The sequence below is a fragment of the Terrapene carolina genome, unplaced genomic scaffold (assembly GCF_002925995.2).
Source record: "Terrapene carolina triunguis isolate 2854851 unplaced genomic scaffold, T_m_triunguis-2.0 Scaffold62, whole genome shotgun sequence".
In the NCBI taxonomy this organism is placed as follows: domain Eukaryota; kingdom Metazoa; phylum Chordata; order Testudines; family Emydidae; genus Terrapene; species Terrapene triunguis.
Genome location: NW_020664413.1, coordinates 3,822,082 through 3,836,831, shown reverse-complemented (window position 1 = coordinate 3,836,831; position 14,750 = coordinate 3,822,082). Strand labels below are relative to the sequence as shown.

Here is a 14,750-nt window from a genome sequence, read left to right as displayed (position 1 = left end):
TGGCTGTAGCGAGCTAGACACAGGGAACCTGAGTGGAGCAGGGCTGGGGACAGGCTGAGGAGCTGGGGAGCTCCAGCCTGGATAGCCCCAGGCTGCGGCCTAGTAGGAGGCCAAGGGGTACTGGGAGTTGCAGAGGGCAGCCCAGGGTTAGGCCAAGGCAGCAGGTCCAAACCCAACCTTGCCTGTGATGAGTGGCCTATGCTGCAGTCTGCCCCAAGAAACGGGGGCTAGTTGGTGACTGGCAGTGGCCTTATTCTGAGGCGAGGTAGGGATAGTGGGTGGGGGTTCCCCAGGGAGGGGAGACCCTAGTACTGAGGGGTGTACAGCCAGGAGGCAGCACCCCAGATACAAGGGCACCGGGGTCTGAGAGGGACACGGAGCCAGAGGACAGGCAGATCACCAGCCTGCAGAGGGCGCTCTGACGGCTGGATCGAGCTAATTCCCAGAGTCACCAGCAGGAGGCGCCGCAGGGGTGAGTCCACCTCTCTACACAGGGCTTTAGAAAATGCTGCCAGGTACCTACACATCTCAAAAGGGCTAAAAAAGGGCTTTCATGAGGTTGTGAACATCTCCCCACCCCCGGCATCCAGATCCCATTAGGGAGACGAATAACACTGAAGGAGAGACAGAATGAGAGACTATTCCAAAGTGGACGTAGGCCCTGACCCAAAGCACGACTCCACCTCACCTGGACTTCAGGAAAGCTTTGATCTGTAGCCATCTTGGCTGAAGAGTGATTGAGCATTTTTTCTCCGGTTAAGACGCTATTAGGCCAGAACCACTGAGAACCAGGATTCTTCTATTGGGAAGATAATCTACTGAAGTCACCTACTGAGGTCCAGAGACTTGCGCCACACCTGAATTTGGCCAGCTAAGTTTATTCTGCATTTCCCATCCACCCCCTCCTTTCACTCCCTCTTATGTGGGGATGGTAGAGAGCTGCAACAGATTTAATTTTCTTTAAAGCCCAGAATAAAAATTATGAAGCCTGTCAGGTGAGAATCCAGCTATGGTGATATTGCAAGTGGCAACCGACACCATATTTTAAAAACACCAGTTGGGGTTTCACATGTGAGGAAAAAGACCAATGAGCTTAAATTAAATGTGTGCAGCAATGATGGTGCAGGGACCATAAGGTGCAGACAAAGCCCCGCTCTTCAGATCAGTGGCTCAGCTTGTCTGGAACGCTGTCGCCAACAATGGCCGGCATCAAACGCTGCAGTGGAAGGTATTCGATTCCCCACAAGGGACACGCCTCTTCCTGGCCTCCATCAGTCAGCAGTTGGCCTACTCCTTGAAGAACGAGGATTTATTGCCTTAATTGTTCACCCTGTTTGATGTAATTGTGGAAGTTCTCCTTACCCACGTCAGTGTCTGATCCTTTTTTGGATAGTGCTCAACTACTGGCTTCAGTAATATCCTGTGGCAATGAGTTCCACAGGTTAATTATGTGTGTGGGGGGGGGGGTAAGAGAACAAATTTCATAGCTCAACTCTGACCTTCACCCTCACTGAATGGTCATACACCACCCTGGTGGAGGGGTATTATTTCGTCTCCTATGGAGTACACATAGTTAACAGCACTGAAGAGGAATTTCAGGGCTTGGTTAGCCTTCTCCTGGCAATAGAGAGACGGACAGGGAGCGACTGATCTTATCAGACAGGCAGCGCCTGCCACACAGGGATCCAGCCATTCCACAAGATGGAGAGCAGACACCATCTCATATGCTCAACAGCAGCCAGAGACCTGCCTTGTGTGGCCCGCTGAGCCTTTGGCAGCAGGGATCTCATTGCTGGGGCCAGGTTAACACCGCGAGGACACTACCTGAGACGGCGACTTCGGGATGCCAGCCCCGGGTGTTTCCAACGAGGACGGTTCCAGCTCATGGTTGACGGTCTTGATCTCGGGGCTGGTGATGGGGGTCCCGTCGGGTGGAGGTGAGGGGCTTTTGTTTGCTTTCGCAGGGGCACTGTCGCTGCAGGAGAGAAAACAAAGGAGAGTCAGAACCAGCCCCAGAATGAATTATTGTGATCAGACAGACTGATCCAGCCTGGCCTCGTGGTCTCAATTCTCTCCCCACACCTGCAATCAGGGACCCTCAGTCCAGTACCAGGCAGAGTTTATAAGCTTCTGAGCAGCTTCTTGCTGAGTCACCCTCAATCCAATGCATTGTCTTTCTGCAGTAGGAACTCATGCAGATCACGATATATTAGCCTAGGTCACTGCCTTGCATGCGCATGGATGCACTTAGACACACTGAAAAAACAGAAATTCTGTCCTGTGGCATTATATTGACACCCACATAGTGGCTGCCTCACACAGACCTCTGCCACGTGAGCTAACAAAGTAACTGACAGCAGTAGCAGGTTGTCATCCTCTGTGGGGACCAGCACGAGAGGGGGATGAGACCCTCTGCCAGAAGGTTTCACAGATATTTGCTGACAGCAGAAGAACGCTGAGACTCGTCCCAGGCTCTCGAGGGCAGTGTGGTCTAGAGGACAAAGACTCATCGAATCATAGAATATCAGGGTTGGACGGGACCTCAGGAGGTCATCTAGTCCAACCCCCTGCTCAAAGCAGGACCAGCACTGGTTCTGCTCAAAGCAGGACCAACTCTCAGCTGCCCGTTTCCCCAAGCTTGACCCCCTTCTGCCCTGTTGCCTCCAATCTGTCCCTGTCCTGGTATTGTCGGTTTCCCATCCGCTGCCAGCCCCATTCTCCGTACCCAGCCAGTCCCAATTGGCCCACCTCAGGCTGCTCAAGCTTGTCCCAGTCTTCTTGCCCAGCCAGTCACAGTCCCCCCTTCCTGGCTTCTCATCCTACCAGTCACCTCCCCCACCCCCCAACCTCTAGTCCCTATCCCCACTGGCTCCAGGCTCCCCCGGGCTCCTTGTCCAATCTCAGTCTCGGCCCCAGCCCACTGGCTCCCAGCTCCCCACCCCCACCATCTTCCCTCCCCCACCCCGGCTCGCAGTCCCAGTCTCCCCCCTCCCCACCCCACCATCTTCCAATTCCAGCTTTCCCTTCCTCTCCCGGGCTCCTTGTCTCAATGTACTCCCCCAGCATGGGCCAAACACCACGTTTCTTCCTAGTCTCGTTCTCAGAAACAGCTGAACCTTTTCGGCTGAAATTATCAAAACCAATTGAGCTTGAGGCAGACACTTGGCGTGGAAAATTTCAGCCCAAAACAGTTAAAGTATGGCAAGGTTATAAACAACTGAAAAGAGGGTCTTCTAATGGGAAGTGTCAGGCAACCTTAGTAAGGGACGGTACTACCAGTCCCACCTATAATGAAAGAGAGAATACAACAGTGTTTAAGAGGCAGCTCCTCTATTACATAACTAGAGCCAGCAGACATGTCTTGTGGGGAAAAGCCATGGTCCATCCTCTGTGGCATGAAACAACACACTCTGAGGCCAACCACCTGGTCCAGAACACTATGCACTCCAAAACCTGGATTAGACCCAGTCTAAAACCGGATGGGACTCAGAACCTCGGTCCCCATCCCACAGGGCAACAATGCACTCCCTGTATGTATGTCCACTTGAAACAGACATGCCCCATGGTGCCCATGTTCTGGTAGTCACTGGCTAACAGTGGAATGTAGATGCTCACGCCAACGGAGGATGCACTACAGTCTCATGCTTAAATACATAGAGTCTTGGGACAGGGTGGGGGAAGAACCAAGAGGCATTTAAAGATTTCTTTCCATTCAAAGCAAGCATCAGCCTTTGAGCCCCCGATCCCACCTCATTCCCCAACCTCACAGAGACACCCCCAAGAAGCAGTCACTCCACGCTCTCATGCAGATCAGATGTTTCTAAGGACGTTCACATCAGCAGCATGACGACAAGATGCAAAAAACCCCCAACAGCTTTCTGTGCCGACAGCTCTCACCCTGTGGGTCATATGGACCTGGAGAAGAAGCGGGTGCTTGTTGGGAGGAAACCAGGAATGGGTCACAAACATGCATCCAACCCTCCTGCTCTTCAACTTGACTGGATTTGCCTACTGGGTCCTCCTCAGATGTTCCTTAAGCTACTGCAGTGGGGGAGCCGGTGCGAAGGATTGCGGGACCCAGCTGAGGAGTGGCTAAATGAGGAGGTGCTAGGAGGGAAGAGGCTGAGAACTCCTGCTGTAAATCAGTCACAGCAACCTCAATATAAGCGGTGTGCAGCAAGCTAGTCAGTCACCTGTCAGTAGCAAGTACACCACCTCCTCCCGTCCCGCGATTCCTCATTTCTAGGGCACAGAGGAAGGGCTGGCCTCACCAGGCTGACCCAGCGACTCAGTGAGAGTGCAGGGTATTGCCAGAGGAGACCCGGGTTTCAATCCTGGGCCGCAGCCTCTTGCTTCCCAGGCTGGAATGACTCCCCCCCAACAGTGCCCCCTGCTGGTGATTTCAGCAGTAGCGCACGTAGGAAGGAAGGGATGGGATGGGATTGCCTGGGACCAGAACCTTGCATGGGACTATTTTTTTTAATCCTGCTCCCGTCCTGCCCCGCAATACCCGTTCTCGCCCGCCGACGCATTGCTTCTTGCATTTTTATCCCACTCCCACCCACAAAAACCTTAGATCTCATAACTCCTGCAAGAGAGACAGATTCCCCCAGGCCACCAAAAAAAAAATAATAATAAATAAAAAAAGTTGGTTAATATATTTATAAATGGAATTCAGGCACAATTTTTACCATTAAAAGAATTAAACAAATCTTGCTTAAACCATTTCGTGCTTTAGTGTTTTCCTGCAAATTGCAACACTCCAGTTTTTATTACCCAACCAATCCTGCTCACAACAAAGTACATGTTACCCACTCCCGCTGTTATGGCAGCGGGGCCTGCGGGACCCACGGGATCCCAGTCCTGTTGCAGGGCTCTGCCTGGGACTGTCTATGCCAGAAATATGGTAATTACAGGGGGGTGTTCCAAGAGACACTGGGGGGGGAGGGGGTATTCAGCTGTGGGAAAAGTTGGGGATTGATTGCACACCCCTATTCCCTAGCACTGGGGGGAAATTATGTATGGCTGGATCCCTGTGTGGCAGGCGCTGCCTGTCTGATAAGATCAGTTTGATTATAAAAAGCTTTATTGCTAGAGGGAAAACAACTATCCAGGATCCACTCTGGGAAATGTATAGAAGCTCCTTGTTCTAGGGGGCCGAAACATGCAGGGCTTCCTCCAGTCCACCAGATGTGGACAGCAAAGCCAGGGAGAATCCCCCCAGCAGGGGAGTACCCAGGGGAACAATAAACCCCCAGTCGGGCAGCCATACGGGGCCGCTTCAATCCTGCTCAGCTCCCATGAGGATCTAAATTACAGGCCAGGTGGCATTGCGCCATTGGCATCTGGGCCTGGATTTTCCAAAAAGGAAGGAAAAACTGCTCTGTGTGCAGATGGGGGTCAGGGGTAGGACTGCTCTCATTTATAACAGCCTTAGGCAATGCTTAATTTGTAAGGAATTAAGAAACTCAAGCAATTTTTTTACATTCATGAGTGATGCAGCAAGCCCAGCAGTGGTGGGTCTCTCAACTGCCAGGCCTGGAGGTGCCGGGACTGTGACCTGCCAGGCCCAGCAGTACTGGGGCTCAGCCTTGGAAAGCCTTGGCACAAATTAAGCACTGGCCTTAGGGACACATTCAGTCCCAATATATGGGACTATCTCATAGAGCTGAAGGGACCCTGAAAGGTCATCAAGTCCAGCCCCCTGCCTTCACTAGCAGGGCCAAGTACTGATTTTGCCCCAGATCCCTAAGTGGCCCCCTCAAGGATTGAACTCACAACCCTGGGTTTAGTAGGCCAATGCTCAAACCACTGAGCTATCCCTCCCCCCCCAGGATAACATTATGCGAGTTTGGCCCTTAGAGTCTCAGTATAAAATTAAGCAAGGGATGAATCTCAGCCCCAGACTCCGCTCCTTGAGGTGCAGAGAACAAGATCCTGATATGGATTGGAGTAAAGACACCAGATCTCAGGTCCCCTCCGTGACTCTTGAAGTGGGTCATTTGTCTGAAACTGATGCATCTCACAGGGCCCAGCTGATGTCCTAGGTACAGAATAGACACCACCCAGGCAGCTGTGTGCAGGCTTCCCCATCCATGTGCCTGGAGGGACTGGGGAAGAGGGGACTTCAGACTCCAATCCCAGTCACTCATTGGTGTCTCTGATGACACTGCCACCAGCTGTGGTACGGGCACCTGCCCCATCAGGAACTGATGCAACCAACCAACTCATTCGCAGTCTTCAGGGGGCAGTTAATTTCAGTCCCTACCAGGGATCTGAACTGGTGCCCCATAGGCAAGAGGCTCCACACATCTAGCTGCCCCCTTCCTCCTTTAGACCCATCCCATTTCCTTCCACGCCTCCTGCCGTGGGTTTAGCAGGCCCCAGACCAAAGCTCTCAGTAAGTCACTGCTATTTACAGCCAGCTGAAGCTTTTTGCTGCTCGGTGTAGGAAAATGCCAGTGCTAATTTTGTCTGACCCTGAACCTTTTCCAAGCCCAGGGTGGCGCCTTCATTCTGAACAAGCCCGCTGCTTCAGAGGCATGCAGCATTAGCGCTCATCCAGCAACCACCAATGAAACCCGCTGCTGGGCTTCTGTGGCCTTCAGGGCTCCTAAGGGAACAGATCCCCAGAAATCACTTCAAAGCCCCACTCAGAACAAACCGTGCTTCTGAACTGACAGCTCAGTGGCTCTGGAGAAAGCGGGATAGGCACTGCTTTGGGAAGCTACAGGTAGCCTGCCCCCTACTGCCCAACTGGGCACTTGACTCTGGCTCAATTGCAGCAGGGGTACAAGAAAAACATGTCCCTCTGCCCTCCAGTAGATTACCGGGAAACGATGCTAAGCCAAGGAATGACTCTGCTTTGGGGTTCTGGTCTCCCATGTGTAACGCATGTACTAGGAACTGGCTCTAGCACATGTGCTGGGCTAGAACATATATATCTCACATTACCAATATGTATTATCCATACTGTACATGTATCAGTGGGTATTGAGCATGTAATAGTAATAGAATAGCAGTTATATAGCCTAAAGGGGCCTATGCTTTTTAATATAACCCTGCTCACTTATGCTAAGTAACCCATAACCCCTTGCATTTGAGGAAGCAAGCATTTGGCATACACAGATAGGAAACTTGTCAAAATCAAGATACTTTTGTTCTGTGTCTTAGTACAAGCTAGGGAAGTACCTTGACAGAGCAGTCCCTGAAATGCTAGTCCCCAAAATGAAGGTATGTAACAACGCTTCACAAGACAGCTTCTTGGAGACGGGTATCGTGTTGAACCTTTTTCCTGTATTATATTCTTATTGGCTTATCACAGGAAACTTGACTGACATTGGCTCTTTGGTCTCGAATATAGCTTATAAATGAACGGAAGCGTAGTCGAGCAATTGGCTACACAATTTATCAACGCAAGCACATTAACACAATCCAAAGACACCTTTATTGTGCTGCTGAGATTCAAAGCCCCTCGGGCCACCCCGCCCCCAGCCTGGACTGTTTTAGAACAGCCTATGTCAGCATTTGCAAATGGGACGCCCATGTGCTGCAGCAATGCTGTTACACAGGAGGGGACACCAGTGGTTCCACTCTCTGTTCCCAGCCCAGTCGCCCCTCTGCAAACTCCCACGTGGCAGAGGGGTGGGCATCTCAGCAGAGGGGCTAAGGATCAGATGGTGCCTTCTAGCCAAATGCAATTTATTCTTTAGCACCAAAGCACACTGATCTCTTGGGAATGGTAAGGGAACCACTACACACCCAGACGTAGAAGGACACAAATAGCACCACTATAACCTGCAAGCAGCAGATCAGAGCCTGGTCCCAACACGTGCTCCAGTGCCTGCAAATTTCTCAGCATTCCACCTGCACCAGCTCCACCCAGGGGGGGGCCTAGTATAGTCAAAGCCCTGGCGTTTTAACCCAGGGGCATCTGGACCTGCTCTAAGCAAGATGACCCTGTGGCTAGAACTCTAGTGGTTGGTCTATACCAGAGCTCCCACTGTTGCAGTGTTAGTGCCATGAAGGGAAATGTGCGGAGATGCTGTACTTAGTGCAGGCACAGCCATTGCGTGGGATAACACTTGGGTAAAGCTATTGAGGTTTCCTGTTACTGGGGCCCCAGGATTACCGGACAGCAGTAAAAACAGACACGCAACTTGCCCGAATCTTAACCTTTCAGTTCCCCAATAAAAAAGACAAAAACATTAAAACAGTCGTCACTTATCCCCTTTCATCTGAGGAGCTCAAAAGTGTCTTCTAAAAAATTCATTAAATCCCTCAACTTCCCTGTGAGAAGTATTATTATCTCCATGGTACAGAGGGGTAAAATTGAGGCAGAGAGAGCCTGAGGGCACCTAGCAAGTCCGTGGCAGCGCTGGGATTCGAACCCAAGAGGCCTGGCTCCCAATCCTGTGTTTTAACCATTACACAGCACTGCATTCTAGGAGCCAGCTGGGATTAGAATTATTTTTTCTGTCCAGTCTTGGTAGAAAGTGTCAGCACAGAGTCTAAGGAACTCCCAAGCTAGGAAATGCTTCTACACAATGATGCACCTATTATTTTCTCCACCCCCACCCCTTCTGGTGCATTCAGTCCCTCTCTTAAGTCTCCCTTTACAAATACACTCAATAATCGCCTACGTGTTTCCACTTTAGTTACAACATGCACGTAGCCATCGGCTACAACCACTAGGCGGTCGGGCTACTCTGTGTATTGCAACAGAAATTACAAGCATGTGCTTTTTAAAAGGCAAGAGGCTTGACTCCCCACTGCTTCTACCTGGTGCTGTGATTCGCACCTGCGCGATATGGTAGCGTTTTATAACCACATTGCACTGATCCATCTAATTGGTTATCACAAGGGGCAAAGCACGGGGAATCCAGGTTCAGCCAGGAGGAGGGTCGTAGCAACTTATTTTCTCTTACACATTTTAAAGGAGAGCTCCATCTTGGGAAAATGAGGCCTTTTTAAACAGTCAAAGTTCCACCAGTTTAAATCAGCTTTTAATCAAATCACACTTTTAGTTAAACCAGAGCAACTCTGAACCCAGACAAAACCTCAGGGTTCAAACAGTCATGGAGTCTAAGTGTCAGGCCAGAATGGACCTCCAGGTCATCCAATCTGACCTCCTGCGTGTCACAGGCCACTAATACGTCCCAGCACCCTCAAATGAAGACCAACAACCCGAAAGGAAGCAGGGATTCAAACCAAGAATAAAAAAATTATTAGGATTAGTCAGACATGCAGAAATCTTCAATGATTCCACAGGGCCAGAAACACACCAAGTCATGCAAGGAACTCCGTTCCAGTCCCCAAGTTAACACCCCCCCCAGGCTGTTAGATCATGGCCTTATATTCCACTCAGACACGTCTCATAATGCTGCTCTCCATACCGGTACCTGCTCATCTTCTTCCTCAGCTTGGAGAACAGTTTAGTTTTCTTTCTAGTGGGGACGGCACACAATGATTTCCATTACTGGATAACACAGCCATGGGGGAGCAAATGTTAAGGTGCCATGCACCAGTGAACCTGGTGCCACAGGATGATTGTATTCAAGCCCTTCCTTCTCCTAGCTTCTGGATTTAGTCTAAGTGCTACGGAGCAGAGCACAGGACTCCCTGTGCATGGCAGGAACTTGCACAAGCACTGGCAGTGTTAAGGGTTGTGAATTTCCCCTGGGGACCCTGGGGCAGATCTGCACAGAGAGAGGCAGATGTGTAGAAAGCCAGACAGGCAGGGATCCATAAATAGTCTTGTTTCACAGGTTGGCAAATGGAGATTGAGAAGTTACAGTCCCACAGCAAGCCAGCGGAAGACCTGGGGTTAGAAGCCAGAAATCCTGACTCCCAGTTCTCCATTCTCCCCACCTGCATTGAAAGCGGCTTACGCGGTTCCCCTCCATTTACACTCTCAAAGCACACGGGAGTCGCACCAGGCGCAGCAGAATTCCTCACCAAGACAACACGCTGACATAACAGGGGAACCGTCCCATCTCTCCACCCATCTACATCCATTTCCTTTCACTCTCTCCATCTCCAGCCCCTGTCCCTGCGTATACAAACGAGGGGAATCGTCTACTCTTATTGCAGGCCAGGATCTGCAATGAGAAAGGGAAGGGGCATTTCCCCAACCCCACCAGACAAGATTCCCCGGCAAGATGCTGGAGAGATGGCAGGAAACGCAATTGGGCATTTCCTACCAGCTTCAAAAATCTATTGTCCCGACAAATGTTTGACACCATCCAACCCCCTCCCTGGGTACCTGTGTGGAATGGCTCTATTACAGGACAGGTCTGGACCCTCGGTAGAGTCCAAAAGCAATGCAACAGGAGAGAGAAGGAGAATGCTTTTCTGTTTGCAAAGATCTCCATAGCTCTGACTCAGAGCACGGGTGGCGTGGGTCAGTGGGGCATGTCTGGGGCAACTGGGCATGGAGGGGAAAGATGGAGCCAAGCCCGTGAGTTTCTACACATACAGGGTTTTCCGTGTTCATTTTCCCTCCTAAGGGCATGAGCTCTCCCAGCCAGCCACGGTGCTCTGGGCTACAGCGGAGGGAGCTGGCTTGCCTCACAGCCTACAGATGAAGCTGGAGACTTGCCTGGGCCAGCATTGCACTGATGGAAAATTTGATTTTCTTGGACGCTTTTGTTGGGGAGGCCTCGCTGCTGGCCAGGAGTCACAAGGATTCATAAAAATAAACCAACGCATGTTGAGTTGTCGTTACTGCGTTCCACTGGGCCAAAGTTAAAGCATCAACTGCAGCCCTCCTGCCTCCTTATCCCTCTCTTGTGCTTTCCATCCGAGCAGACTTCAGGAGAGCGTCCCAATCATTTTGATTAACCAGGACTGGGTGCCTTCTGGAGGGAATCAGAGCTCCATCGTTCATGAGAGGAGACCTGCCCCATATGACCCCATCCCAGTGGACTGGCAGGATGGAGCCGGCTGCATGAGGAAAAGGACCAGGGAAGAACCACCCTGTACTGCTGGGGTGGAATAACAGCTCCATCGAAGTCAATAGCAAAACTCCCACTGGCCTGAAGGTGGCCAGGATTTCACCCCTGGTGTCTTTAGAACTGTACGGATCTCACCTGCTCCCAGCTGAGAAAGACCCTGCACACCAGAAACGCATTCTCAAGGTATGGGGCTGGGATAGGGTTTTGCAAGGTCACTGGACTCTATGGCCAAGAGCAGACCCCAATCTTTGTGCTCACTACATCACAGATCTCGTGCCTGCTATGGGACAAGGGACAGGTGCTCTTCTGGAAGGGAAGGGGCAGGAAAGAGGGTCTGCTACATAGCACAGGACCTATCTGCCATGGGGTAGGAAATGTTCTAACACGGTAGTGCCCTATTCAGATCATAACATCGTTTGGTAGAGGGCAGAAGAGTCCGTTTCTCTTTCAGTTCCCCAGGCACAATGCCGCAGTCTTTGGGTTGCAAAGTCTGCAAGGGGATGTTTGCTAGATGGGGAGGATGGAAACATTTCTACTGGTCTTAAGTTTCATGGAAGTTTGTGTTTACACAGGTAAAATTTGGCCCCGGACTTAGGATAACATCTTCACCTTTAAAGTTGGTGAATCGTATAAACCCGCTGGTACTGGGTTTTGTGTTTGCAACAAAGGGTTAAACTGGGAGGGGAAGGAATAGGAGTCCACAGGGGTCCCCACAGCTGCTCTAACCTTTCAACAGCTGTCCTGAAGCAAGGCACATAGGCTGAAGTTATCACTGATGACATGCTAACTCCCCCTACATGCTGATTTGGCATTTATGTTGCATTACTGCTCACCCAGCATGTGGGACGAGCAGCAGCTGGAAGCCAGAAGCCCGCATTGCTTCATCACTCACGCATTTGGATGGGAGCCAGATACAGCCTCAGCCAGAGCCCGCCCCTCCCGCCCCCTTAACTGGAAAGGCTCAAGAACCAACGAGGATCAGATTCTGCTGAGAAAAAAAATAAAGGCTCCTGTGGACGCTAGCACTTTGCAGAGACTCCTAGGGCATATTAGGGGTCTGATGTTCCCTAAACGCAAAGGCCAAACTCCCGTGAGGTTCTAACTGTACCCACGAGATTTGCCCGGGCAAAACCGCCATTTTCATGCACAAAATAGGTAATTGCGCACAAGAGTCTGCCAACTGGAGATTCTGGTTTGGTGACCAGAGCTGGGATGGAGAGGGGGCAGTGGGCAGGGGGAGATTGGACATGGGGCTCTTGTGTCCGTGACTCAGAGGAGCTTTGGTCTTAGATGTGTGTCTATGAGGGTGAAGCCCATGATCTGGAAGTGGAAGTGTCCCATTGTGCGACCTGCAATGAGAAGCACTGGGTGGTTCAGTTCTGCATCTTGGGGGTGGAATGATCTAGTGAGAGCCACTAGGTGACAGCCATATAGGGTGAGGAAGGAGAACTGAAATCAAGAGGATGCAGATAAAATCATTTCACTCTCCCCTGTAAGAGACATTTCCTCAGCAGCCTCCCACCTGCCCCTTCGATCTCTGCAGGGGAAAGCGCATCGCTCCAACGGTGTCTCACCTTGGCTGTGCTTTAATGGGGAAGGCGTTGCTCGAGTACTGCTTGTCTAGGTTCATCAGGACATCGTTGAGGTTTTGGTTCAACTGTAAAAAGAAGAGAACCTTAAGAAGCAGGTGGGGAATAGGGCTGGCTAGCCAAGGCAAAGACCTGCATCAGGACCATGACGCCCCAGGAGAAGGCATGGCGCTGGTGAAACTGGGCCCACCTTCGTTCCGGCCCTTCCTTGGCCACCTCCTTTTAACGGGAACATAATCCGGAAGCACTAAAGCAATCCGCGCATTCTTTAATGTTCCAAACCGTGAAGCGCCACCAGCATCCCCTGGGGAGCCTTTGTGTCTGATTTACAAACAAACCTGCTCAGGTCTTTTCTATTTCCTGCCTTTCTCCACCCTCCCCGATATTACCAGGGACCTCTGCATGAGCACAGCTGACGCCTCGAACCTCATCTTTGTCCACACCACTGGTTACTACTACGAAACGGCTGTGTCACAAACAAAATTACAGGCCAAAGTCACCGTTGGCACTAAGAGATCCCACTCCATCAGTGTCAATGGTATTGCACCGTCCATACCAGTGATTAATTCGATCCTACAGCTCTAATAAGAAGCAGATGACTCTTAAGGAACAAAAGGTCCTGGTTTCCTGCACATGTCCCCAAACAACAAAAAAACTGGGGAAGAGACCTGCAAAACATGTGACACAGGAAGAGGATTCTCTCTAAACCAGTGGTCCCAAAACTTTTCAGGGTCACGTTCTCCCCCCTTTACCCCTGTCTTCCCCCCCCCCCCCCCCCCAACCCGGGGCGGGGGGGGGAGACAGGGCGGGGGGGGGGGGGGGGGGGGGGGGGTGGGGGCAGGGGGAAGGGAACCAGGGTGGGGGGCGTAGCGGGGGGTGGGGCTGGGGCCAGGAACGAAGCCCTGGCCGGGGACTGAGGCGGGGGCGCCCAGGGCAGGGAGTGAAGCTGTGACCGGGCCTCGGTGGGGGCCACAGCGGGGCATGGGGCCAGGAGGTGGAGCTGCGGCTGCGGCCAGAGCAGAGCTGGGGGCAGAGCAGGGCTGGGTGGCGCTCCCTCTTTGCCCCCAAATGTTTCTCAATGCCCCCCAGGGGAGCATACCCCACAGTCTGGGGATCACTGCTCTAAGCAGACAGGTTTCCCAAAGTTTTCCCTTATAAAGTACTGGAATATAAGTAAAAAAACAAAAAAACATTGCCTTTAACAATAGTGTTACTACAGTGGTTTGTAGCATTACTGTAGAACACTGGATTATTTTTGTAAGGGTCCCTGTGAAGTATCAGCAGAACTTGAAGCTAATGTTTAAACCATGCCAGCTGTTTCCTCACTGTGAGTGGTTACGTCTGGGAATTTAACGACCATAATGTTGCTTGTTGCTTAGCTGCTGTATTGTTGCCCAGACTACAGTTGGAGAACAAAAGTATCTGTTTTCACTTGGGCTCCCTGTCTTCTCATAAAAGATTAGCGGGATGTATAGGGAGTGTATAAATCATGTGGGTAATGCACAACCCTGGAGGACTCCAGGAGTTATTTCAAATCTGGTTTTTAAGTTAAATGAAAACAAGGATTCTGGATGAAAGAGTCAGTGTGTTGGCCTTGCTACTCACTACCCCTCAGACCTCTTCAGGGACTGGCTAGGCAGCTACAGAACAAGCATGGAGCAACTAAGCCATCTGCTCCTTGAGATACTCCTTATGGCATTGAAGGCTTACTACAGATGGCACCTTTGCTACCAGTTTATCCATTTTAGTAAGTGAAACTCCTTTACCCAAAAGTTTGAAGGTGCTGAATCAGACTGGCTTCATTCATTGCTTCTTTGACTCTAGGCGGGATCCACTGATCTTAGGGGAATACGCTCCGGTCAACAATACTCCCAGCTGAAACCCGCAAGATTCCCTGCAGTGACCGGATGGCTATTTAAACAGGGATGTTAGGATTGTAAAGCCATCAAGAGACGTGCCTGGCCTCAGCTTGGTGCGGGCCTCTTGTCCGGCCCCGGGTGCATTTGCTGCACTGCACAAGTGACTGTTAACGAGAACAGCATGGCGAATGAATAAAAGGGCCAGCAACCTTACCTTGCCCATTTCTTTATGGAAGTTCTCTTCTAGGCCTGCTATACTCTGGAATGTGTTGACATAGAAACCAACACGACTGCCAAATGAAAACAGAGCAAGGGTTAGTGGATACAGGTGGCTCTTCCAAGATCTG

At 51.1% G+C, this 14,750-nt stretch overlaps 1 protein-coding gene across 8 annotated transcripts in view; it reads right to left on the bottom strand.

Annotated features, from left to right (window-relative positions):
• Positions 1–14,750, bottom strand: part of BIN1 (bridging integrator 1) — a 151,243-nt gene that overhangs the window by 33,921 nt on the left and 102,572 nt on the right. For 6 of the 8 annotated variants that reach the window (XM_026647381.2, XM_026647384.2, XM_026647383.2 and 3 more), the window contains 4 exons: positions 14,618–14,693; positions 12,530–12,612; positions 9,402–9,446; positions 1,825–1,975 (listed from right to left, as the gene is read on the bottom strand). In XM_026647381.2, coding sequence (XP_026503166.1) covers positions 1,825–1,975; positions 9,402–9,446; positions 12,530–12,612; positions 14,618–14,693 — 355 coding nt within the window. The remainder of the gene's footprint in view (positions 1–1,824; positions 1,976–9,401; positions 9,447–12,529; positions 12,613–14,617; positions 14,694–14,750) is intronic. The other 2 variants (XM_026647382.2, XM_026647385.2) reach the window with 1 other exon arrangement.